Genomic DNA, 24,473 nt, shown 5'->3' with positions numbered 1-24,473 from the left:
TTATTTATGCAAAATGGATTTAAGATTTTTTTAAATTAAAAATTAATTTATTCTTTACTAAATAAGGCAGATTAAGAATGTCAATCTTCTAGTATACGCAAAAAAATACAAATAAAGCAATGAAAGAACAAATGCAGTTCACAAATAATATTTTAACAATTTAACTTTTTTAAGAAAAATGGCAGTTAAAAAAGCTTTATAAAGTTTTCCTTTTACACACAGTATAAATAAGCCTTATACAATAAAAATACTGTATAAACAATTTTAAAAAGGAGATCTCTTGCAAGGAAATCATCACATTTGAAGGTCACTGGCATAGGAAGTCTAAAAAACCTTGCCATAAATGTTCTGAGACAATAAGAACAACAGCCTTAATGCAACACATAAAACATTTTCATGTAATGTCACAATGTTTGCCAATTACAGAATAAGGGGGCATTTTTAACACAAGGTAATACGGCCAGTTTATGGGGTAACAGAGACTCTGGATTTGTCATTGATCTTCTGCAATTACATAATGACAGGATTCAGCCACTTTTAGAAGCAGCTACTACTCTTTCACCTTAATTGCACTTAGTTTATTGTAGCCAAGTAGTCTGTAGATATCTGTAGAAGAGATCTTATTGCGCTCTGAAATTTACTATAGGGTTTAATCCTGGGAGAGTCAGGTGCTTTCCTAGCTAGGGTGGCGTGAAAGTTTATTTAATGGTTTTATTGTTCATGCTTATTGATTATGACTTGATCATGTCATATTGTGAGTCACAGCCTGCATACTGCAATGTCTGCCAATGATTATTTAAATGATAGCAATAGTCATTTATTTTAATCTTAAATATTTTTACAAAACAAAAAAAAAAAAATTAGCAGCTGATTCTTGAAAGTCACCTGACCTAGGCATATCCTTAGAGCTAGATAATAAGTTACTTTGTTTTTCTCCTTGTGTGACTGAGCAGCACTAAAGCACCTCAGAGATCACAGGGAGAGTACACTGTGCCTGTCTAAACCTAGGAAATCACTAACCAAGTTCAAAGCCTTCCCGGTGATACAAATGTTTGAGGAGAAGAGAGGTTAACTCAAGGGCAGCCAGGCCCTGCTGTATTCAGAGCAGTCATGGAGGGTGTCAAGTTTGCCTGCAAGTCTAGGCCTGGACATCATACTGCTGCCGTTTGCGTCCTGAATGTTACTTCTCTCTCATCCGGGCCTATAATATGGCATATCAAACTTCCCATATAGCCTACAGCCTCTGAAAAGAGAGGCCTTCACCAGAGCGTTTGTTCATAACAGGCTCTGTTAGGAGAATATATAATTTATGAGTTCAAATTCCACTCATCTGTGTTCAAAACTACCTACATGTTTGTTTATTTTACTTCATTGTTCACTGTTAAATGGTTAGGAATATCATTGAGATGCTGTTATAGTTTTTATTAAATATTTTGAATTAGTTTTAATGTTTATATTTTCCGTATTCATTTTAATTTCAGTTAAAGTTTTAGTAATGTTGTGTTTTTCTCATTTGTATTAGTAACTGTTTTTAATATGTCTATATAGTTTTTAGCAATTTTATTTCAGTTTTAGGCTGAGGTATTTTAGTACATAAATTAAAATGAGAAATGTCGCTTTGGCAACTAGCTGAAATAAAATACATTTTCCCATATTTTAAGATTTTTTATTTCATTTTATATTTTACTTTGTTTTATATTTTTGTATTAATGCCATTTTACTTTGGTTTATATTTTTATATTAACTTTTTTTCAAGTAACGAAAATAATTTTTTTGTGTGTGTAATTTTAGTTTTAGTTAACTGTAATAACCATGATTAAGACGTCAACGCAATTATTTTATTTTATTTTATTTTATTTTAATATTATCAGCCCTAATAAATAAATAAAATCGATTATTTTATGCAAAATGCATTTAAGATTAAAAAATATGTATATTTAATTTATTTAAAAATTATTTAATAACCCTGGTTAAGACGTCCATGCAGTTATTTTATTTTATTTTATTTTATTTTATTTTATTTTATTTTATTTTATTTTATTTTATTTTATTTTATTTTATTTTATTTTATTTTATTTGCCCTGCAAAAAACAATAAATTCCAGTAGTTTATGCAAGGTCCATTTAAGATTTTTTAAAAAATTAAATCATTTTTTTTAGTAAAACTTTATCTAAAATTTAAGTTAAAACAAAATATAAAAATAAAAATAAATTATAATAATAATAATAATAATAACTGTAACATTATGTTGATACTAGAATAACATTTATATACACATGCACGCAATTATAAAATAAAATCTATTATTCTATGCAAAATGCATTTATTATTTTTTAGAAAATGTAAAGATATATATTATTTTAACAAATTATTTTAAAATTATTTGATAACCCTGATTAAAACGTCCATGCAGTTATTTTATTTTATTTTATTTATTTGCCCTGAATAAATAAATAAAATCCATTATTTTATGCAAAGTCCATTTAAGATTTTTTAAAAAATTAAAACATTTTTTTACTAAAACTTTATCTAACATTGAAACAAAATATAAAAATAAAAACTAATTTAAAATAATAAAACTATAACATTACATGGATACTAAAGTGCAGTTAAGATTTTTTAAAAAATTAAAAAACAAATTACTAAAACTTTATCTTAAATTAAAGTTAAAACAAAATATAAAAATAAAAATAAATTATAATAATAAAACTATAACATTATGTTGATACTAAAATAACATTTATATACACATGCACGCAATTATTTAAAATTATTTAGTAACCCTGGTTAAGATGTCCACGCAGTTTTTATTATTTATTTTATTTTATTTTATTTTATTAAAATAAAATAAAGTCTGTTATTCTATGCAAAATGCATTAAAGGTTTTTTTTAGAAAATGTAAAATAAAATTACCAAATTATTTTTCAGTTATTTAAATTATATATAAAATATCTTTTTTACTTTTAAATAGGGCAGATTAAGAATACCTTATTACCAGATTAATAATATCTTCTTGTATATGCAAAAAAAAAAAAAAAAAAGTACAATATAAGAGTAAATGCAGTTCACAAACAATATTTTAACAAATTAACCTCAAACAACTGATCAGATCTCACCTGAAAAGATGTGTTCACTTCTTTAGAAAGTGGTCTTGGTTCGGAAGAACAGGTGTCCCGAAGAAGTTAAACCATTGTCGCATTGATGGCCTTGCCCCCTGTGTTCACTCGCTTATTTCACTTTAGCGCTCAAGTTCAGTCTGCTGAGAGCTGCTAATACCTTCTCACCTTTTTGCTTCCCGTTCTCTTAATTAATCTCCCTACTACTGAATGTCTGCTTTGAGTGCAGTGTCTCATGCTACAGGTGTTCTCTTTCCCCCTTCCTCTCTCTTGGTCCCTCCCTTACTCTCTCTCTCTCTTTATCAGTCTTGTTTTATCTCCCTCTCCCGCTCAGACAGCAGTCTATACAGCCTCACACAAACACACTGTTTCAATCCAAGTTGAACATTAGGTCCAGCCCAATGCAACATGAGTAAATGTTACAGCCATGTGATCGAAAGAGGGAGGGCAATCCGAGTGAACGACCTCATGGGAGCGTGAAGTTGGTTTAACATTTGCATGGTCAACCAAAAAGGTACTCACCTTCCCAAATCAAGACAGATTGGAGAGAAACTATTGCAACAGGGAAAATAAAGGCAGCTTAATTTGGGCCAGTTTTAATCATTTTAATGTGTGTACGTGTGTGTATGTGTGTGTATATATATGAATTATTTGCAAAAACAGATAACTCGATTTAATTCATTTTCAAGAAATGTTATTGTGTTATTATTGTGTTAGCTGTAGTTTTTTAGTTATTTTTATTTTTTGCAGATGATATATAGAGAGAGAGAGAGAGAGAGAACTTGATACTAAAATAAAAGTAAAACTGAAATAAAAATGTATTCAAAATTCAAAATTAACAACAAAAAAAATGGGTAAAAATAAAATCTTACATACAGAAACACACATATGTACATAATAAATACATATACACATTCATTCGAATTATAGAAATAAAGTAACAATATTTAAGTTATTGTTTATGGACATAACTGTATGAAACATTATATACCAGGGTTATTATAGTTAACTAAAACCATAAAAAAACAAAAAAGACAATAAATAAATTGAAATAAAATAAAATAAAATATATTTATTTAAAAAAATACCTGTATACTAAAATGGTGCTAAAATAAAACTAAAACTGAAATAAAAATTAATAATAAAAAAAAACACAACAAAATTCAAAATTAAAATAAAAACTGGTAAAAATAAAAACTTACATACAGAAACACACACATATGTACATAAATAAAGAAATATACATATACATATACACACATTTATTTGCATTTATAGAAATTCATAGTTCTAATTCACAGTAAAAATTGTTGTCAATGGATACAACTGTATGAGATATTATATACCAGGGTTATTGTAGGTTATAGGCTATAGGGTATATTTTAAAAACGAATAAATATGACAAAAACACAACAAAATTACTAAAACTTATCTAAAATTAAAATATCTAAAAATTAAAACAAAATATAAATATAAAAACTAATTTAAAATAATAAAACTATAACAATATTTTGATACTAAAATAACATTTACATACATAGACAAACGTGTGTTTGTTGTGTTTTTGTCATATTTGTTCGTTTTTTAATATGCCTATATGGTTTTTATTACTATTTATTTTAGCTTTACTTTTATTTTAGTACCATTTTAGTATTTAAAATGTTTTTCTTTTTTAAATAGATATTTTTAATTTCAGTTAAAGTTTATTGATTTTAACTTATTTTATGGTTTTAGCTAGCTATAATAACGCTGGTATATAATATCTCATGGAGTTATGTTCATAGATGTCCGTAGATGTGTAATTATTACTATGAATTATGAACTAATTTAAAACTTGTGTGTGTGTGTGTGTGTGTGTGTGTGTGTGTGTAAATGTTATTCTAAATTAGTTTTTATTATTATATTTTCTTGTAATTTTAATTTTAGATAAAGTTTTTAATTTTTTTTTATTTTGTTGTGTTTTTGTCATATTTATTGATTTTTTTTATAAACGTATATAGTTTTTTTTTTTTATTAATTTTTATTAGAGTTTTAGTTTTATTTTAATGACATTTTAGTATCCAGGTAAGTTTATATATAAATATATACATTTCAGTTTATGTTTATTTTCTTTCACATAGCTTATTTATGGATAACCATGGTATGGAAATTATACTTATATAAATATAATTTCCATAGATAATAGCTTTTGTGATTTTTTTTTTTTTTTGCTTTGCACTTTGCAAAAAAATGTCTGCTGTTAAACATTTTGACAACAACATAATTGTTTATACGTTTGCTCTGGTTTATTTGTTTTCTTAATGTTTTTCATACTGCAAATGCAAAGGTCAGTGGTTCTTATTCACACATAGTTTGCATTCTTGAATGTTTTTTACATATAAAGGATTTTTTCGTATTGTAGGAGTTTTATAAAAACAGAAGGGCGCTTGCCACCTGAGCTTGTTCACAATTTTACCTCTGATGTTTAATTCCGCAAAGCCACTAGACAGATGATGCTCACATTTCCATAATGTGGGGAAATCACAGACAGATACTGGATCCCCAGCTGAGATAGGAGCAGGTTTGAATGTCATTCAAAAAATATGAAAATAAAGCGTTGCCTGTATGGTTCCCTTTAACTGTTACAGCCATTGTGCTTCACAAGACCATAAAAAATCAGAACCCATTTAGGATTAAAAATCTGATTTCTGCTTATAGAAACTGTCCTTGGAGTGATTAAAACAGCTCTGGAGTACAATGTAAGGCCTCTCCTGTGTAAATTGGTGTTACTGTTAGCACTACTGGAGTTGCCTAAGATATCCAAACTTTAAGAAGCAGAACTACAATCCTATCTTTGGTTTAAACATTGCATAGTAAAGTCATACTGGCCTTTATTTCAAACTTTAAACTAGTTCTGCTTTCTTTGCTGATTTTAATCTCCTCTGTCAGAAAACAGAAGAAATACTTAGAGATTTCTGTCAACTATACCATGGGAGGAGCCTCTTGTTGGAAACACCTGAGACACCTGCAGTCATATTTACAGCCAAAGTCCCTTTGACAGACACTTTAGATAAGGTGCGCTGTGATCTGGCAAACAGAAAAATCTATAAAAACCACCTTGTTCAAATAAAACTAAGGAAAGTGCAGGATACTTACCATAAATGTATGTCCAAATAACAAGTGGAGCTGAAATACTTTATGAATTATGCAAGCAGCCCAATAGAAATGGAAGAATAAATGCAATGCATATGGTTGGAAAAAAGGTCAAATTACGATTTCAAGTTGTTAATGCCAGGCCTGCTAATCAGAATTACAAAAACTGGTTGTTATGTATCTCAATTTTTCGTAGTGGTGCCAATATAAAGGAAATCGCGCCATCTAGTGGACATTCCACTCCTGCTTTTTTGTCACTCAGTCAAAAATTATATAAAAAGATGTGTGTGTGTATATGTGACCCTGGACCACAAAACCAGTCATAAGTGTAAATTTCTCTAAACTGAGATTTATACATTATCTGAAAGCTTAACAGCTTAATAAATAAGCTTTCCACTGATGTATGGTCTGTTAGCAAAGGCCAATATTTGACCGAAATACAACTATTTGAAAATCTGGAATCTGATGGTGTAAAAAAAAATCTAAATATTGAGAAAACTGCCTTTAAAATTGTCCAAATGAAGTTCATAGCAATGCATATTGCTACTCAAAATTTAAGTTTTGATATATTTACGGTAGGAAATTTACTAAATATCTACATGGAAAATGATCTTTACTTTTATCCTAATGATTTTTGGCATTAAAGGAAAATCGATAAATTTGACCCATACAGTGTATTTTTGGCTATTGCTACAAATATACCTGTGCAACATAAGACTGGTTTTGTGGTCCAGGGTCACATATCTCTCTTTTTTTTTTTACAAAAAATACCATAATAAAAAAATAAATGCAATTAATCAAAAACTATTTAATAATTTGAGTTTGTTCGTTTTGTTTTGACGTTTCAGCTTTTTGAATATGAAATAACGTGATATAAATAACGTTTTATTTCCAGATTGGTAGTTACTGAGAAAGTACACGTATGTATTGATATTTATTAATAAATATTTTTGAACCATCTTAATGTTATCTTAATTTTATAATAGTAAAAAATTGAAAGTATAATAAAAAACAAAAAAACATCTAAAAGTGTATAATAATATCACCATATATTTGTAGTCTGTGAATTTGCAATGAATTTCATCAATGTTTGGGTTCACGGAACATATATAACTAAAACAATTAAAGCGAAAAAAAATACGAACGAGTTGTAGTGACTTTTATTTTGACATTACAAGGAAGTGATTAACGGTTCTTCCATTCTTGTAGTTTATTGGTCTTTCAGTAGGCGATGCGTGTGATCCAGCAGTGTCGCTTGTTCTGATTGGTCAGTTGTGTATGTACGTGTCAGAGGAATTGTAAACTTGTGCTACATCTCATCGTTTTGATATAAAAGCATGAAGTCGTTTTAGTTATTATTTTAGCAAAACAACGGTAACCACGGTTGAAATGGAGGTATAACAAAACATTCTTTGGTTGAAGTCAAGTGTCGATGTTTTTTTAATCTTGCACTCTATGAGAAAACGTCAATGTTTGTACACATTGTAAAGCTGTTAAAAACATTTCAAAGAATATAACTGTGTATCATTGCATACTTATATATTTTTATTGATATGAAGACTGTTTTATTTACTTGGCTTACACCTGTACTTTTCATAAAGACTGTAAAACCATAATAATGTGCAAAATGTTGCCTTGAGTGTTATTGCAGTGTGTATACTTTACCTTTGTTGTAAAATCTGTTTAACAGAACATCCAGAATCTCCCAATTGACATCCAAACCAGTAAACTCTTAGGTAAGACAGCTTTACACTCCATTCTTAAACATATGGTTTGAAGTCCTGAAGTTTGACTTCTATACACAGTAGTTTAGATCTTGCACAAAGATCTATTTTTTTAGTTTTGCTTTTGTCTCCATCATTCAGACTGGTTGGTGGACCGAAGACACTGCACACTGAAATGGCAAAGTGCAGTGATGACAATTAGAGAGAAAATCAATGCTGCCATTCAGGATATGCCAGAGAATGAGGAGATCAAACAACTACTCTCTGGCTCATGTAAAAACAATAATATAATACGAACATATTGTTATTACTTTTTAAATGTGTTGGTACTCATACATTGTTGCTTTTGCAGATATTCACTATTTCCATTGCTTACGAATAATCGAAATATTGAAAGGAACAGAGGCGTCCACCAAAAATATTTTTGGCAGATATTCATCACAAAGGATGAAGGTGATAATGCATCTCTCTGCTGTCTATGTTTTTTTTTTAATGTGCAATTTATTGCTGTTTTTAATAATAAAATGCTTTATATTATTTTAATGTCAACAGGACTGGCAAGAAATAGTGTCCCTGTATGAAAAAGACAATGTTTATTTAGGTAAACAATCATTATTTAATTATTTAAGGCCGTTTTATTAACTTACACAAACACAGTGACTTGATTGTGTGTATGTGTGTTTTTTAAACCCCAGCTGAAGTGGCCAGTATATTGATTCGTAGTGTAAGTTACGAAGGTCCTGCTTTAAGGAAGCAGGTATCTAAAGCACAACAGCTGCAGCAGGAAATGAACCGACGAGAATTGGAGTGTCAGAGTGGTGCCGCCGACATGAGGGACCGCTATTATGCAGCCTGTAAGCAGTATGGGATAAAGGTTAGACAACAATTAATTACAATTTATTTTACATCGTCTGATTGTGATTGCCGATACTGACCTATAGTATATATAATATTTCACAGGGGGAAAATGTGGCAAGGGAGTTACAAGCACTAGTTAAAGATCTGCCTGTAGTTTTAGAAGAAACTGGTAAAAAAACAGGCTGTCTGGATGAAGCTATAAAGTTTTACGCAGCCTTCACAAACTTTGTCAGTGACTGGTGAGTGCTGTGTTGAGTTGTAGACACCTAAAATCATACCTGGGATTGAATCCATCCAACATGACCCTTATGTGATCTAAATGGGATTTCTTTTTTATTAGGTCTGAAGACGTACTGCCCATTCTAAGATTTGTCCAGAAGAAAGGAAACACGACTGTATATGAGTGGAAGACAGGAAATGTGCCAACGGTTGTAGAGAGACCTGTAATGGAGGAAGCCCCACCTGACGTTGTCACAGAAGAGACTGTAAGTCTGATAACATGACTCCATGAGTTGAGTTTTAAGTCTGTCTTCTAAATATCATTCTTGCTTTGTGCAGATTGACTGGGGTGACCTTAACGGTGGTGCTGGTACTGAAGAGATCAGTTTTGGGATCTCTGTTGAGGATGGTGTGGACTGGGGTATTAGTCTCGAGCCTGGCACAGAGGTAAGAGCCTTAAGTGTTTAGTACAAATATTAAGGCTCTGCTTATCACACTCTGAAACCCTTCATGATACGGAATTAAAACAGTCTCTCAACTAACTTTAGGAAACCAGTGCTGGTGGTATTGACTGGGGAGACTCTGAAACTACACCTGTGGAAATTGAAATTGTGGATGTGGGCACAGACTGTAAGTGTTTTTGGATTCACTGAAATGAAATGTTGATAATTGTACTGAACATTAAGAATTTGTTATAAATGTATAGTGCTTTTTAAAAGTTTGGGGTCAGTAATATTTTAATTTTGTTCAGCAAGGAAGCCCATTTCTGCCACAAAATATAAAAAGATTATTGCGACTTCTTATTTTATTCTATTTTTTCCTCTGAATTGGGTGATATAAACTCATAATTGCGAGAAATAAAGTCACAATTGCGAGATAAAAACACAGTTCTGATTTTTCTCGCAATTGGAAGTTTATATCTCGTAATTCTGACTTTTTCACACAATTCTGACTTTTTTTTCTTAGAATTGTAATATAATGCAAGTCAAAATTGCAATATAAAAATGACTTTTTTCTCAGAATTGCGTGATATAAACTATAATAATAATAAAGTAAGAATTGCGAGATAAACAATTCTGACTGTTTTTCTCAGAAGATATAAGATATAAACTCACAATTACAAGAAATAAACTTAGAATTACAAGATAATGCATTTTTTTTTTTGCAATTGCAAGTTTATATATCGACATTCTGTCTTTTTCATGCACTCAGTTGTGAGGTTTAAAGTCAGAATTGTGATGTAAACTCACAATTGTGAATTATGAAGTCAGAAATTGCAATTTAAACTCACAATTCTGACTTTTTTTCTCAGAATTGCCTGATATAAACTAACTCAATTGCAAGAAAAAAGTCAGAATTGTGTTTTTATCGTGCAATTCTGAAATTTTTTCATGCAGTTTAGACTTTTTCTCAGAATTGTGAGATATAAACTCACAACTGCAAGAAATAAAGTCAGAATTATTGAATAAAAATGCAATTCTGACTTCTCACAATTGCAAGTTTATATCTTGGAATTCTGACGTTTCACGCAATTCAGACTTTTTTCTCAGAATTGCAAGGTATGAAGTCAGAATTGTGTGATATAAACTCGCAAGTGCAAGTTATGAAGTCAGAAATTAAAAAGAAAAGACTTTTTTCTCAGAATTGCGTAATAAACTCAATTGTGAGTTATAGTCAGAATTGTGAGGTGTGAACTCAAAGTTGCGAGAAATCAAGTCAGTGTATATATATATATATATATATATATATATATATTCAGAGTTATATCTCGCAGTTCTAACTGTATTTCTCAGAATTGCAAGTTTATATAAAAAAGTGTTAGATCTTTTTTTTTTTTTTTCATATACTGGTTTTCCGTATTGAATTGATGAGAAGTGCCAATAAGACACATGATGTTACAAAAGATTTCTGATTTAAATAAATGCTGTTCTTTTGAACTGTATTCATCAAAGAATCCTAAAAAAATGTATCATGGTTTATTTACAAAAAAATATTAAGAAGCACTGTTTTCAGCATTGAAAAGAATCAGAAATATTTCTTGAGCACCAAATTAGAATATTAGAATGATTTTTAAATTTCATATATTTATTTTTTTAAAGAATGACTTCTAAAGGACCTTGATACAAAAAAAAAAAGACTGGTGCAATGACTACTGAAAAATAACAAAAAATACAGTTATTTTAAAGTGTAATAATATTTTGTTTTTTCTGTATTTTAATTAAATAAATTCAGCATTGGTGAGCATAAAAGACATTTTAAAAGCATTTAAAGCAATCCTACCTACCCCAAGATTCACAGTAGTGATTAGTAAAGTTATAATAAATTTTAAAGTTCATTTATAGTTTCAGTGTTTGATATCCAAAATACCACAAAGAGCTAATGTGAAATCTGCAAAATTATAGAATTACAGGCAGTCACACAAACATATTTAAAACACATTTATATCCATTCTGTAAATAAACATTATAATCAGTGTGCATAACACGCAAACCCAAAGTCTGCAGATTTCATCTGACTCTGGGTATGGTTCTGAATAATTTTTCTTTTGCAGGTCCTGACGGTGTTGCCAGAGGTGAAGATGCTCTTTCTCTTCTAGAAACCTCACAGACACGTGCCCAGTTCATCGATGAGCTAAAGGAGGTACAACAGCTCATCATCACAAGTATTAGACAAAATGTTTAGTTTTTACCTCAAACCTTTTTTTCTATTTCTATGGGTCAGTTGGAAATGTTCCTGTGTCAGCGGCTCAGTGAGATGCGCGAAGAAGGTGACTTGGTGGCCATGAGTCAGTTCCAGCTCGCTCCCTCAGTGATCCAGGCCCAGACTCCCGAGCGTGTGGAGGCCATGCTCGCAGATGTGCGTGACCTGATAAACGGGCTCACTTCAGTACGAATGCAGCATCTCTTCATGATCCAGGCCTCACCACGGTAACAACACACTCGGATGCAGAAATGGATTTTATATCTGTCATCTATCAGCATATCTGAAAAAATATAGAAGTTTGCTTAAACTTACTCACCCTCAGACCATTCAAGATATAGATGAGTTTTTTCATCAGACCACATCTAGAGAAATTTCGTAATGCATCACTTGCTCACCAGTGGATCATCTGTAGTGCATGGGTGCCGTCAGAAAGAGAGTTCAACAGCTGATAAAAACATCACAATAATCCACAAGCAGCGAGTTCAGTCCATTAATTAATGTCTTGTGAAGTGAAAAGCTGTGGTTGTAAGAATACTGTGACATTTTTATCAGCTGTTTCAGCACTCATTCTGACGGCACCTATTCACTGCAGAGGATGCATTGGTGAGCAAGTGATGTAATGCTACATTTCTCCAAATGTGTTTCAATGAAGATGCAAACTCGTATACATCTTGGATGGCCTGAGGGTGAGTACATATTCAGCAAATTTTCATTTTTAAACAAACTACTCCTTGAAGCCATTTGTCACATTTTATTAAAACAAAGGGTTACTTTCAGTTTCATGTTGATGTAGCGGAAATCTTGTAGACAGATGATAAATCTGGTGTTCTGGTTTTGTTGGTGTCTCAGCTACGTGGAGCGTGTTTCAGAGTTACTGCGGCAGAAACTCAAGCAGGCTGATATCTTGGTGTTGAAGCGTGGCACGATGGCAGAAAAACGACAGGAGGCTCTGGAAGAACAGGCCAAGCTGGAGCCCCGCATTGATCTGCTGGCTGCTCGCACCAAGGAGCTCCAGAAACTGGTACGGTAACCTGTTATAACGTGTTTCCGGATTTGTTTCAGTACAGGTTTATCATAATACATCTGCTGTATTACAGCAGTGAGTGGTACAGTCCTAATACTTCCTCTCTCTGCAAAAGTGAAAATGACACATCAGCAAACCTTCAGATTCCTGTTCACACTCTTCCCCACTATACAAAAGGAGCTGATGGTTGACTGAGTGTTAAATATAAAAAGAACTGAGGTTAATAGAAGAAAAAGCTAAACTAATGTGGTTAGATGTCATGGCTTCCTTATTATCTATCTGTCTCTGTCTCACATTCACAGATTGAAGCTGACATCTCGAAAAGATACAACAACCGGCCTGTTAACCTCATGGGAGTTCATGTGTGACCAAGAACAGTATTTACATGCTGCACAGATGCATCATTTCATAAATATATTTTCCCATTTCAATTGGGAGGGTAATTGTTTTGTGGTGATTCCTTTTTATCGTGGAATAAAATTGTTGCAATCACAGCGCTTTGAATATTCAAAGAAGGCTGTAAATAACTTGCGCTTACACAGCTGGCCTCATTAGTCTGGAGTGCTGAATTCAGTAAATGAACCATCTTAAGTGGCCAACATTTAAATATGCAATTGCTAACCCTAATTTTTGTAAAGAAAAACATTTGGCACCTTCTTCGGAAGGCTATCAAAACTCTAAAAGGTTTTCAAGAAATGGTCAGAAAAATGTACATTTCTGCAAACAACGTGTAATACAGTAATAAACCTTATTTTAAAATAAATGGAATATTAATTTGCTGAATTATCAATGTTTTAAAAATTTGACCTAAATCAGCAAGGGTGACTTTTTAAAAGTTTGAAACAAAATGCTGGTTTTCCCTTAAGGAAAAATGTGTTCGATTTTTTTTTTTTTTTTTTTTTTCTTCATATACTAATTTAGGTTGCTTGATTTAAAGGATTAGTTCACTTTCAGAACAAAAATGTATCACTTTTTATCGTAAAGACATTGTTTTTTGAGGAAAACATTTCAGGATTTTTCTTCATATAGTGGACTTCAATGGTGCCCTGAGTTTGAATTTCCAAAATGCAGTTTAAATGCGGCTTCAAACAATCCCAAATGCAGTTGTAAACGATCCCAGCCGAGGAAGAAGGGTCTTATCTAGTGGAACGGTCGGTTTTCATTTAAAAAATACAATTTAAATACTTTCTAATCTCATAAGCTTGTCTTGTCTTAATCTCCCTGAACTCTGTATTCTGGTTCAAGACATTTAGTGTATGTCAAAAAACTCCAATCATATTCTCTCCCTTAACTCCCTCAAATCATCCTACATCGCTGCAGAAGCACTGACCCAGTCTTTGCAAAGTGAACATGCAAAGATGATCAAACACCCTTTACAAAAAAGGTAAAACAGCAATATATGATGATTTTGAAGTTGAGGGAGAACATGAGATGGGAGTTTTTTTTTACATACCCTAACTGTCATGAACTGGAAAAAAACAGTGTTCAGGCAGAGTGAGACAAGACGAGCGTTTGACATTAAAAAGTATATAAATTGTATGTTTTTTTATGAAAATAACCGATTGTTTCGCTAGATACGACCCTTCTTCCTCAGCTGGGATCATTTACTACCGCATTTGGGATCGTTTGAAGCTGCATTTAAACTGCATTTTGTGGAAGTTCTAAATTTGGGGCACCATAGAAGTCAACTGTATAGAGAGAAATCCTGAAATATTTTTCTCAAAAAACTATTTCTTTATGACTGAAGAAAGAAAGACATGAACATCTTGGATGACAAGGGGATGAGTAAATAATCTGTAAATTTTTGTTCTGGAAGTGGTCTTCTCTTTTAATTACAATAAAATTAACTACAATAAAATGAATGTCATGTCAACAGAAAATTATGATTTTAGCTGAGATAGAATATAAGGTCTCAAACCTCTGAGGTGGGAATAGATCAAAATAAGATTTTTAAGGGGGAAATACAGACAGTTGATGCATTTTACCTTATGTGTGGTGTTGTTTTAAACACACACTGTTCAAATGTTTGAGGTCATTAAGATTTCTAAGAAAGTAATACTTTTTTTTTCAGCAAGGGCACATTAAACTTATTGAAAGTGACAGTAAAGACTTTACATTATTAAAAACTTATCTGCTATCAAAGTATCACCATTTCCACAAAAGTATTACAAAATTAGTTCACTCCTGATTTAAAATTTACTGATAATTTACTCAACCTAATGTAATCAAAGATGTTCATGTCTTTCTTTCTTCAGTCGAAAAGAAATGAAGGTTTTTGAGGAAAATATTCCAGGATTTTTCTCCATATAGTGGACATCAATGGGGATCAATGAGTTGAAGGTCCAAATTGCAGTTTCAATGCAGCTTCAACTGACTCGACACAATCCCAGAAGAGGAATAAGGGCAAATCTAGCGAAACGATTGTTATTTTCTAAATAAATAAATAAAATAAAAATGTATACTTTTTACCACAAATGCTCATCTTGCACACATCTTGTATATACTTCATGCAAGTCTTAATTTTTTTTAAAAATGACATTGTTTTGCTAGATAAGACCCTTATTCCTCAGCTGGGATCATGTAGAGCCCTTTGAAGCTGCATTGAAACTGCAGTTTGGACCTTCAACCTGTTTGCTCCCATTGAAGTCCACTATATGGACAAAAATCCTGGCATGTTTTCATCAAAAACCTTAACTTCTTTTTGACTGAAGAAAGAAAGACATAAACATCTTGGATGACATAGGGGTGAGCACATTTTCAGGAAATTTTAATTCTGATTGAACTAATCCTTTAAGTAGCATGACCAAATCAACATATTACAATGATTTCTGAAGAACCATGTGACACTGAAGACTGCTGCAAATTCAGCTGTGCATCACATAAAAAAATCAATTTTAAAATAGGAAGATGGATTCCATTAATGTATTCTATTGTAAACATACTGAAATATAATTACATTATAACAGCATATGAATGTCAAAGGAACTGCATCTCAACTCATCTCAGAGACTCTAACAATACATCTTCCCCTCATGTTTTATCACTGTGTTGTCTCTGTTTTGCCCTGGGGCAGCTGGTTTAATCACATGGCAGAAACACATTATGCTCAGAAGATTGAGGATCTAATGGACATCGTCTTTGTACACCCCCTACATCCAAGGCAAGGAACAGCGAAGCATCACAGCTTAACTTTTAAACCACACTGGAACAGTAGACTCTATATCGTCGATCATGGCAACATTTAACCAAGATATTATCTTTGGCACATTCTCACTTCATTGGCTTGCAAAATGCACACGCAGCCATTCTTTCTTTTGTCTGTCTCCGCCTATCCCCCCACTGTCTCTGATGAAGCTATGATAAGTAGAGGGTTGCGCTCGGCCCAATCATCGCCTGTGCCATCAATCAGGCCAGACAGGCCCCTGTTTACTGACACAGAAGCTTAAAAGAGCAGCCATTACAAAACACTTTGTTTTACGCCCAGTCGACAAGAGCGGAAAAACAAGACAAAGGTCTGAGCATTTATCAAATATTACACTGAAACATCATACTGATGATCAAACGAAGACTCAAATTGCCACTGGGTGACAGACCTAATCTCCTTTTGGGCCCTAAAAGCTTTTTGCCTTTCATTTGTTTGTCAAAAAGCCCCCTCAACCCTGCAGCGGGCAGATGCTCAGAGGCGATGGCCAGGGTAAGACCCAGACTGCTGTGGCCCAGAAGACTGAGGTTGCCAAGACAACTGGCCCAGCACCCCTGCTGTTGTCACTCTGCCTGTGTCGCTCAGTCATTGATTCTCTCCATCTCACCAGCTCTCCACATGCAGCTTGCATTGTTCTCAATGGCCCTCATTGAGAAGGCATTGTACACGATAATACACCTACCAACTCTCCCACGTCCATTTCATCATGTCACGCATTAACAACCAAAAACCATATTGAATAAAAAATAAATAAATTAAAAAGCTAATACCAATGTGCTGCATTTTCAGCATTTAATAACAAAAAACTACATACATAAAGCTGTTGTCTTATAGACCAAAGAACATCATCAAATAAGAAATACATTGAAAATACAATGTAAATAATGGTCACACCCTATTACGCTCTTCGCACAATGGTACGTCCTGAAATCCTACATCTGTTAAATACAAAGTATTAAAAAAAAAAAGACGTTCACAGAGACACATCATTAATATCTAAACATCTCGATATCTAAGCGTCGACTGTGCTCGTTGAATGCAACATTTGGATTTATCTGGAATCGCTAATTTGCATTTTCACATCAGTAACCGTCAACAGCCGAACGGCTGCTGCAAGAGATCACTGTGGCTTCCTTTGAAGACTATTGTCAATGCACATCAATTTCACTTGAGTCCAGGACTTTAATTGTAAGTAACACCAAATAAGGCTAATTTAATGGAGAACACACAATATCCACTAACCGTACGCTTCAATTCTGGTCGATCATATCTAACGGCAGGTTGAGACCTCTAGACTCGTATTGGCCTGAGAGTGACGGTTTCTTCCTCAGCCTCTTGGCTTCGTTTTGCAGTTTCTGTCGGATGTAGCCCTTGATCTCTGCGTCAGTTTTGCCGGGAAAGAAATACTGAACGGTTCCTGTAGGGAAGATTTTTTTAAATGATGTATAATAGATTCAAATTAGTGTCAATTTTAACAATCTTCAAATGAGAACAGAATCTTACTCAGAATTGCCTGGACCTCTTCGGTGGGGAGAGCAGGCTTTGGTTGGCCTCTTTTGTTGTACACGACTCCAGATATAGAGTGGGAAGCCAGGCATTCCCTCTCGTAGAGGCCACGGAGCAGGTCGTTGGTCAGTTTTTGGGCAGTTGTGCCTGTGTTGCACCTCTCCAAAAGTTCAGGAGTGATAAACTGAGAGGGAAAAAAAAAAAAACGCAATAAAATTACTGTTGCCGATATGGCCGATATGACATTTAGAAAATATCACTACAAAGTAACAACAGAGAAAAGAAATAAGAACAATAGACCATTTATATATTGCAAAAGCATAAAATGTCAAAAACGGAAGATAAAAACACCCTGTACACTGAAAAAAAAAAATGGTGTAGGACTGTAAGACTTTTAAAAACTCAATTAACTGTGACACATTAAATTATAAATAGCACAATGAGTGAAACATGTTTTTTTGTATTTTTTTGTGAAACATCCTCAAATACATTTTAATAAAACAAATAAATAACAAATAACAACAATAAAACAAATAACACGTTCTACGGCGCCAATAAAGGGAGATGGTTAACCGTTTGTTAGCGGTAGCCTGTTACATTACAATACATAAAATTTTAATTACTATATAAACAGAGTATAGAGAGATGACTGATAGGATGATGGTAAATGATTTTAAAATCCTATGGACCACTGACAAACATCTAATCTTGTAAAATCTGTGGTAAGTACTAGTGCTGTCAAACGATTAATCATGATTAATCGCATCCAAAAGTTTTTGTTTACATAATTAATGTGTGCTGTGTATATTTATTATGTATATAAAGATACACAAAAATGCATGTATATATTTAAGAAAAAAAAGTGATCTTCATATATTAAATATATTTATATATAATATAAATTATATAAATATATACATAGAAATATTTTCAAAATCTATACTATTTTTGTGTGTATTAATATATACATAAATATACAGTACACACATATTATGTAAACAAAAACAAAATCGTTTGAAGGCATTACAGAGTATGTGCGATCGCGAATCTTGAAAGGGAAAGTAAAAAGCGAGTGCGCATTCAAAAGTGATTTTAATACCCTGCGTATTAATAGCGGCTCCCTGATGGCCGCAATTTATATACAGAATTTCGAGGGAAAGCACTGAAATATATATACATTTTCCTCCCATCGGGTATTTATTCCTTTTAGGGGTTCCATAGTACACGTCATTTCCTTTCCGAACACTGTATTTGGTGTCGAGTACATCTTTGGAAAAATAATTTTTTTAAAATGTAATACAATACAATATTAGGATAGTCGGATGAAACTAGAGCGTGACAGACAGGGTTGCCATGTTTTTATAACAAAACCGGCCCAATTGCTACTCAAAACTAGCCCAAAAGTAGCCAAATTGCGTTTTTTGGGGGGGGGGGCGTCCTCCATTAAAAAAAAAAAAAAAAAAAAAAAACGCATTCCGGGGGGTAAAATACACGTTTTTGTGCTAAATATTACATTATTGGGGTCGCTTCAACCCGTGCATATGAAAAACAACCCGCGGCAACAGTGTTAAAGTAGCCCAACTGGCAACAATGATAACAAAGAATGTACAATCCACTTTGATGCACGAATAATGATCCAAATATGAATAATGATTATTTGTTGTGCTCTTATAAATCTTATAAGCTATGTTTCCATCCACCTATTTTTAATGCTCACTTTGTGATATTGCCTAAAAAATGCTGTATGGAAATGCCAAAATGCGCATAAATTTAGATAATGCGCATAAAGAAAAAATGTATGCACTCAACTAAATAGGATAATTTTTTTAACCGGTAAGAAAACGTGTGTAAACTACAATAGAAACACTTTTACCGAAAAAATTCCTTAATGCACATCAAAAAGCATGTGACTTTGTGATGGGACAGCATAAATGGACCAACCTCATTGCACGTCATCTGAAATGCTAGTTTTGTCATTCAAAAATGCTTAAGCAAATTCTCATCAGAGTGCTTGGTTATAATCAACACCCCGAACTGCATTCCCAAACAGCACTCTCCGAAAATAAGATAACATGACCGTGTCTTATTGTATACAAAAGTTATTATATACCGTGCCTTCTCCTACTGCAGCAAATGAAAATTTTCTAAGTGATATTTAGTTCATCAAGAAGTGACGATTTTGTTCTCTTCATCTCACTGGATGGAAACAGTGCTGTATTCGCAAATGTTTAATGCGACATTCCAATTTTGGGCATGAGTTTAATTTGTAGCTTTTGATGGAAACATAATCATAGACTACCTCTGTGAAGAGTCCGTCCCTCTGAGCATTTTGAGCGGCCTCGTGAGGTTTCTGTGGTCCTGGACCCTGATTCAGCCATTGCCCATTCACAATGGCAGGAGGAGAACGCACATCTGGTATCACAGCATCCGCCTCGGCAGGTGCCTGCGGTGTGCCTTGAGAAACTGGAGTCCCGAGAGAGATCCCGTTGTTCCCATTTGACCACATCTGGGTCTTCTCAATAAGCATTTCCAGGTTTCTTGCTAGCTTTCCACATGCTGTAGTTAGAATCAAATGTGAAGATTTGATTCATGCAATCCTATAAATCAAAAACCTAACAGAATCAAAAAATATTGACCTGTAAGGCACCTAAGTTGTTCCTTCAAGTCTTCCATTTCCCTCTGCATGCATAAGACCATGGCAATAAGCTCCTTCTTCGAATAGGACTGTAAATAATGAGCCTCCTGCTGTTATAAAAGTACACAAGCTCAGGTCTAAAATCAAGCATGTCAACAAGCAAATGTCTCAAGTGCTGAACACAAGTGAATTGCATCCTACCTCGGATTCAGAAGCAGGAGGACTGTCAGCGTAGAGGTCTGCGGAAGAACAATCCAGCTCATTAACCTGTCATGACAAGAAAGAGTCCTAATATTTTCTATTTACTCAGTCAGTTGTCATTGATAATTGTGCAACAGTTCATTTCAGCCCTTAAATTTGATCACATTTTCTCTCCCCATGATTGCTTGGATTGAGGCTTCTCTCACACTTCCTCTCATATGCTCATATACAGACCGGCTGTCATTTTGTGTGTTGCTTGTTTGACAAAGTATTACTTAGAAGCATTTTTTTGACAGGATGTGATGCAGAGAACTGCGAGTATCCTGCCCAGAAAACACTGGTTGTTTTTCAAAAGTTATTTTTTCTTATTATACTCATTTTATCTCTTTATAATTTAATGTTTATTCTCATTTAATGGTTATTACACTATATGCTGTTTTTGTGTATTAAAGAAAGACAACAAGCTTGATCACAGAACTTCACACTGGTAGTCAGTATTGACTGAAATGACAGAGTATTTGACAGCACTGAGAAATAAACAAATAATCTAGCAGCTGGCGAAGAATAAATGTGACCCTGGCCAACAAAACAGTCATAATGGTAATAAATAAGCTTTCCATTGATGTATGGTTTGTTAGGATAGGACAATATTTGGCCGAAATACAACTTTTTTGAAAATCTGAAATCTGAGGGTGCCAAAAAAAAAAAGAAAAAATCAAAATATTGAGAAAATCGCCTTCAAAGTTGCCAAAATGAAGTTCTTTGCAATGCATATTACTAATCAAAAATTAAGTTTTGATATATTTATGGTGGAAATGTACAAAATATCTTCATGGAACATTATCTTTACTTGATATCCTAATGATTTTTGGCAAAAAAAATACAAATAAAAATTGCTGGCTATTGCTACAAATATACCCGTGCTACTTATGACTGGTTTTGTGGTCCAGGGTTGCAAACTATATAACTGCTTAATTTTTTTAATCTGAAATCATGAGGTCCAACAGCCAAACAGATATTTAGAACAACAGTAAATGTATTATTGCATACATATGTATTGACAAGGCTGATATCTTTATACCCTTGCAAAAGTTTACCATGGTAAGCCGTTTCCACTGAAAAATCAGTCTAGAATACAACTGATCTACCTGTTGAAAAAATTGGAAATTCAAGCAAAACCCTCTAAAACCAGCAAAGACACCAGCAAAACATCTCAGATAGTTCAAGATGTTTTGTCAGCAAAAGTAACCACTACTGTCACACAAAAGTAAAGCTGTTTAATGCTTCTTAAACTCTATAAACGAGAACCCACACTGTGGCTTTGCATCAGACTCAATACTGGTGTTTTCCATGGGGGAAGTACCATGGTAATTTTTTATAAGGGTACCAACAAAATAACTTGAAAAGAAGAGATTGCTTCAAACTTTCTAAAGTTGCGAATTTCAAAACTTTTTAACCCGCTGGTGAGCTTGTAGTCTGAGAGAAATGAGTGCAGGGCTTTAGCTGTGCGAGCGCCTGATGAGGTTTCGATCAAATGGTGTATTGTACCATGCTTTACCCCATTGTTCTCCATTAGCGGCCAGGCATGGCCGCCTGCCCTGCCTCACACCACTGCTGCAGGATAGGAAAGCATTCAATCTATCGCCATACGTGCGAAAAGTGCAGTAGTAAAACCAAGAACAGTAAATTATGGGTGAGATTGTTGCGTAAAATGCTGGCGTGGAGCAACTGTGAGAATCAAAACAGAAAGGTTTTCCTGTCCGTCTTCCCTGTCAGAACGCATCAAAAACCTCGATTAAACATTAAACAGCAATAATGAGGAAAAAAAGCCCAAACCTTCATGTCTAACTTCTGAAGCCCGGCGTCGGATGAGCTATTTTCTTCAGATTTCTCTTTGGAGGAATACATTTTTCTTCGTTTCTGTGCACCGTTCTGTTGGACAGTCGGGTTGACATGATACTAATTATTCTTTTGGGATCAAACATATGCCATTAACAGTTCCAAACAAACAATGAGATGTGAAACACTCAAAAACACGTTTCCATCGATCATCTTACACTGAAGCAGTCCGGTTTTTGTTCCTCTTCCTCATCCTCTTCATTCTCGTAGTCAAGAATTCGCTGCGCTTTTGTTTTCCTTCTCATTTCTCTTCCATTATTTTATTTGCGAGCGAGAAAAAAGGCTCCACTCTGCATAATGCAGTTACGTTGTATCAGACTAAAACAACACTATTCCTCTTTCTGAGATTTAGACGCTGCAGGTCTACTACAGATAGCGACAACTCTGTTCCTTGCGATTATTCTACTTCAGCTCAAATACTTGAGTGAATCCATGGAAGGACAGCCACTTTACCGAGAAATGACAGGGAACACATTTGAGGCTAACGCACCGTAGCGTAACGTGGCACGAGCTTGAGTCCCGTCTAGATTCAATCTAACGGCAGATCCTCAACAACAGGAAATCCCTTGCAAAAATTTTACCATGGTAACCATAATTTCCGCTAAAATAGCCTAGTTACTGCTGTAAGATCATAATAAATCAACATAGATTCTCTTTCCAACAGTTCAAGAAGCTTTTAGAATCTCCATTTATTTTATTGACGCCACTGGCGCCGAATACCAAGTTACCACAGTTTTATTGTAGTAACAGTAACTGCAGTAATTATGGTATGTCGGCGGAAACTATGGTTACCATGGTAAATATTTATAAGGGGCGCTCTTTTAGGTTTCCCCTCATATGCAAAATATTATATACGCGCTCATAAACAATAGGGTAATTCCATCTACAGTCTTAAATTTACACGTTTGCAAAGTATTTAGCCTGACATTTGAGAAAGTTAGATCGTGCTGTTTTAGGTTTCCTGAGGCGTCAACAAAATAGTTTGTTTTATTCTGCGGTTATAATACGTCTTTGGTTTGAGGAAGATCGGTTAATGTCAATGGCAGACTGTTTGCAAAACAGACGAACTACAGCCTAAAGTCCAAAAAAGCAATTGGTTACACAGTTTCCCCCAAAATACCATAGTTTCTGTAAAAACGTAACTTAATAGCCACTAGTCTTAAATGTGACCTTGGACCTCAAAAGCATAAGGGCCAATTTTTTGAAACTGAGATTTATACATCATCCGAAAGCTGAATAAATAAGACAATATTTGGCCGGTACAACTATTTCAAAATCTGGAATCTGAGGGTGTGAAAAATCAAAATATTGAGAAAATCTCCTTTAGTTGTCCAAATGAGATTAGTAGCAATGCATATTATTAATCAAAAATTAAGTTTTGATATATTTACGGTAGGATTTTTGGCATAAAAATAAAAACGATGGTTTTGACCCATACAATGTAGTATTGTGGGCTATTGCTACAATTTTACCCATTCTATTTATGTTTTGTGGTCCAGGGTTAGATATGATAAAATAAAATTAACAAAATTCTTGTTTATAGGTGATCCTGTATTATGATGCATTCATTTCAAAAGCATTTTTTTTTTTTTAATTCCTGAACATTTTGTATAAAGTAATAATTTCAGTTCGTGTCAGTTACAGCTTTCTGCTTTTTTAATTTTATTGGAAGCCTACATTCACACAAGGATGTTTCTTGCAATGAGTAAATGCGAATACATCGATTAATAAGGTGCTGGAAGAAACAGTAACACTATTTAGGTAAAATACAGTCACACAGGCTCATTTCCAAGTATCAAACGTGTTTTCTAGATCAAAGATATTCTCTGAAATGTTTTCTGACTGTTCCAATGATAACCAAATACAAGCTTGACGTCTTGAATGGTAATAGGTGTTTACAGCCTTCAAATGACATTTCCATTTCCAGGATTTTCTTCAGTAATCAATTGTTATGCTTTCATGTTTTCCTCAGCAACTCCTGACTTATGCATCATAGCAACATTTTTATAAACAACAGTTTGTTTTTGTCAAAAGGCATTGGTCTTACGAGGTCAAACAAAGAGCATTCAATGTGGCCTCAAAAGAAATTATAGTGCAACTCAGTGCTAACAGGGCTATTATATATTACTCTTGTCAGTGTATCTATATATATTTTTTTCTTTTAACCTGAATTTTCAATGCATATCTCAAAGAGAAAGTCAGCTGGAGAGAGACGTTAGAACTTGGAGACATTCATTTCTTTTTTCCCACTGCC

The 24,473-nt window shown here is 33.5% G+C and overlaps 2 protein-coding genes across 4 annotated transcripts; one reads left to right on the top strand and one right to left on the bottom strand.

The window, feature by feature from the left end:
• The first annotated feature begins 7,494 nt into the window (after positions 1–7,494).
• On the top strand, positions 7,495–13,560 carry cdk5rap3 (CDK5 regulatory subunit associated protein 3). Its single transcript, XM_051124645.1, has 14 exons — positions 7,495–7,643; positions 7,939–7,984; positions 8,114–8,245; positions 8,325–8,425; positions 8,525–8,573; positions 8,668–8,846; positions 8,933–9,069; positions 9,171–9,315; positions 9,389–9,496; positions 9,598–9,679; positions 11,601–11,689; positions 11,771–11,976; positions 12,602–12,773; positions 13,079–13,560. Exons 1-14 carry the CDS (start codon positions 7,638–7,640, stop codon positions 13,142–13,144), a joined length of 1,518 nt encoding a protein of 505 aa, XP_050980602.1. The 5' UTR covers positions 7,495–7,637; the 3' UTR covers positions 13,145–13,560.
• Positions 12,649–22,922, bottom strand: si:ch211-194k22.8 (uncharacterized). Of its 3 annotated transcripts, XM_051124647.1 has the most exons (8): positions 22,378–22,920; positions 22,157–22,252; positions 20,321–20,386; positions 20,121–20,229; positions 19,784–20,040; positions 17,482–17,668; positions 17,221–17,395; positions 12,649–12,783 (listed from the first exon to the last, which is right to left on the bottom strand). In XM_051124647.1, the coding sequence occupies exons 1-7, from the start codon at positions 22,462–22,464 to the stop codon at positions 17,229–17,231; spliced, it is 969 nt and encodes a 322-aa protein (XP_050980604.1). In that variant the 5' UTR covers positions 22,465–22,920; the 3' UTR covers positions 12,649–12,783; positions 17,221–17,228. The 3 variants fall into 3 exon arrangements, with proteins under 3 accessions (XP_050980604.1, XP_050980605.1, XP_050980603.1); XM_051124648.1 differs by lacking the exon at positions 12,649–12,783 and having other exon boundaries at positions 16,756–17,395; positions 20,121–20,226; positions 22,378–22,922; XM_051124646.1 differs by lacking the exon at positions 12,649–12,783 and having other exon boundaries at positions 16,756–17,395; positions 22,378–22,919.
• Positions 22,923–24,473: the final 1,551 nt, after the last annotated feature.

This window comes from Labeo rohita, chromosome 12 (assembly GCF_022985175.1).
Source record: "Labeo rohita strain BAU-BD-2019 chromosome 12, IGBB_LRoh.1.0, whole genome shotgun sequence".
In the NCBI taxonomy this organism is placed as follows: Eukaryota; Metazoa; Chordata; class Actinopteri; order Cypriniformes; family Cyprinidae; genus Labeo; species Labeo rohita.
The sequence above is the reverse complement of the archived record's forward strand: the minus strand, read 5'-3'. Positions and strand labels throughout refer to the sequence as shown.

Coding starts and splice junctions, on each gene's coding strand:
- si:ch211-194k22.8 (XM_051124647.1), bottom strand. CDS start 22,464: ATGAGAAGGAAAACAAAAGCGCAGCGAATTCTTGACTACGAGAATGAA. Junction 22,253..22,377: donor AAAAACCGGACTGCTTCAGT/GTAAGATGATCG, acceptor ACTGTCCAACAG/AACGGTGCACAGAAACGAAG. Junction 20,230..20,320: donor CTCCTGCTTCTGAATCCGAG/GTAGGATGCAAT, acceptor CTTTTATAACAG/CAGGAGGCTCATTATTTACA.
- cdk5rap3 (XM_051124645.1), top strand. Junction 8,246..8,324: donor ACAACTACTCTCTGGCTCAT/GTAAAAACAATA, acceptor TTGCTTTTGCAG/ATATTCACTATTTCCATTGC. Junction 8,426..8,524: donor ATTCATCACAAAGGATGAAG/GTGATAATGCAT, acceptor TAATGTCAACAG/GACTGGCAAGAAATAGTGTC.